Raw genomic sequence first — 732 nt, forward strand, 5'->3', positions numbered from 1 at the left:
CCCGGGCCCCCCCAGGCCCCCCACAGCCAGAGGGGATGGGGACAGACACCCCAAGGACCCCCACAGCTGTGGGGAACAGAGATGGGGACCCCAATAACCCCCCAGAGCCTGGGGTGATTTGGGATGGGGACCCCAATAATTCTTGTCAGCTTCCAGTGATCGGGGACCCCAATAATCCCCTGACAGCCCTCGGTGATTGGGGATGGGGAGGGACGGTGGACCCTGACCCCCCAGTAACTAAGGGACAGGGATGGGCACGGGGGCTCCCTCATCTCCAGGACACTGGAGGGGGTCCCAGGGAAGCCCATCCTCTGCCCCCCCCCCCCCAACCCCCCCCCCCCCCCACCACATCTCCCACCAGTCTCTCTCTGTTAGTAAACAGCAGCTCCCTGGTGCGCCACGGCGCCGCCATCTTTGCCACCACCACCAGCGACGGCAGCCTGGCCGTGGAGAAGTGTGACCCGTACCGGGAGGGCTACACCGACTGCTACAACTACCTCACTGGTACCGGGGCACGGGGGGCACTGGGAGTATATGGGTACGGGTACTGGGGGGGTACTGGGGGAGTATGGGTACTGAGAGGAGGGATATGGGTACTGGGAGGGGGTACTGGGCAGGTATGAATACTGGGAGGGAGTATCAGGGGGATATGGGTACTGAGAGTGGGTACTGGGAGGGGATATTGGGGGTGTACAGGTACTGGGAGGGGGTACTGGGGTGGTGGGGTACTGG

The 732-nt window shown here is 63.9% G+C and overlaps 1 protein-coding gene across 1 annotated transcript in view; it reads left to right on the top strand.

Annotated features, from left to right (window-relative positions):
- The window catches only part of LOC109279491 (relA-associated inhibitor-like), a gene marked incomplete at its 3' end in the record, with an annotated part of 2857 nt that extends 2353 nt beyond the window's left edge, over positions 1–504 (top strand). The window contains exon 3 of the mRNA XM_019472350.1: positions 362–504. Within this exon, the coding sequence (XP_019327895.1) occupies positions 362–504 (143 nt within the window). The remainder of the gene's footprint in view (positions 1–361) is intronic.
- Between the last annotated feature and the right edge of the window lie 228 nt (positions 505–732).

This window comes from Aptenodytes forsteri, unplaced genomic scaffold (genome assembly GCF_000699145.1).
Source record: "Aptenodytes forsteri isolate BGI_AS27 unplaced genomic scaffold, ASM69914v1 Scaffold148, whole genome shotgun sequence".
Classification (NCBI taxonomy): Eukaryota; Metazoa; Chordata; class Aves; order Sphenisciformes; family Spheniscidae; genus Aptenodytes; species Aptenodytes forsteri.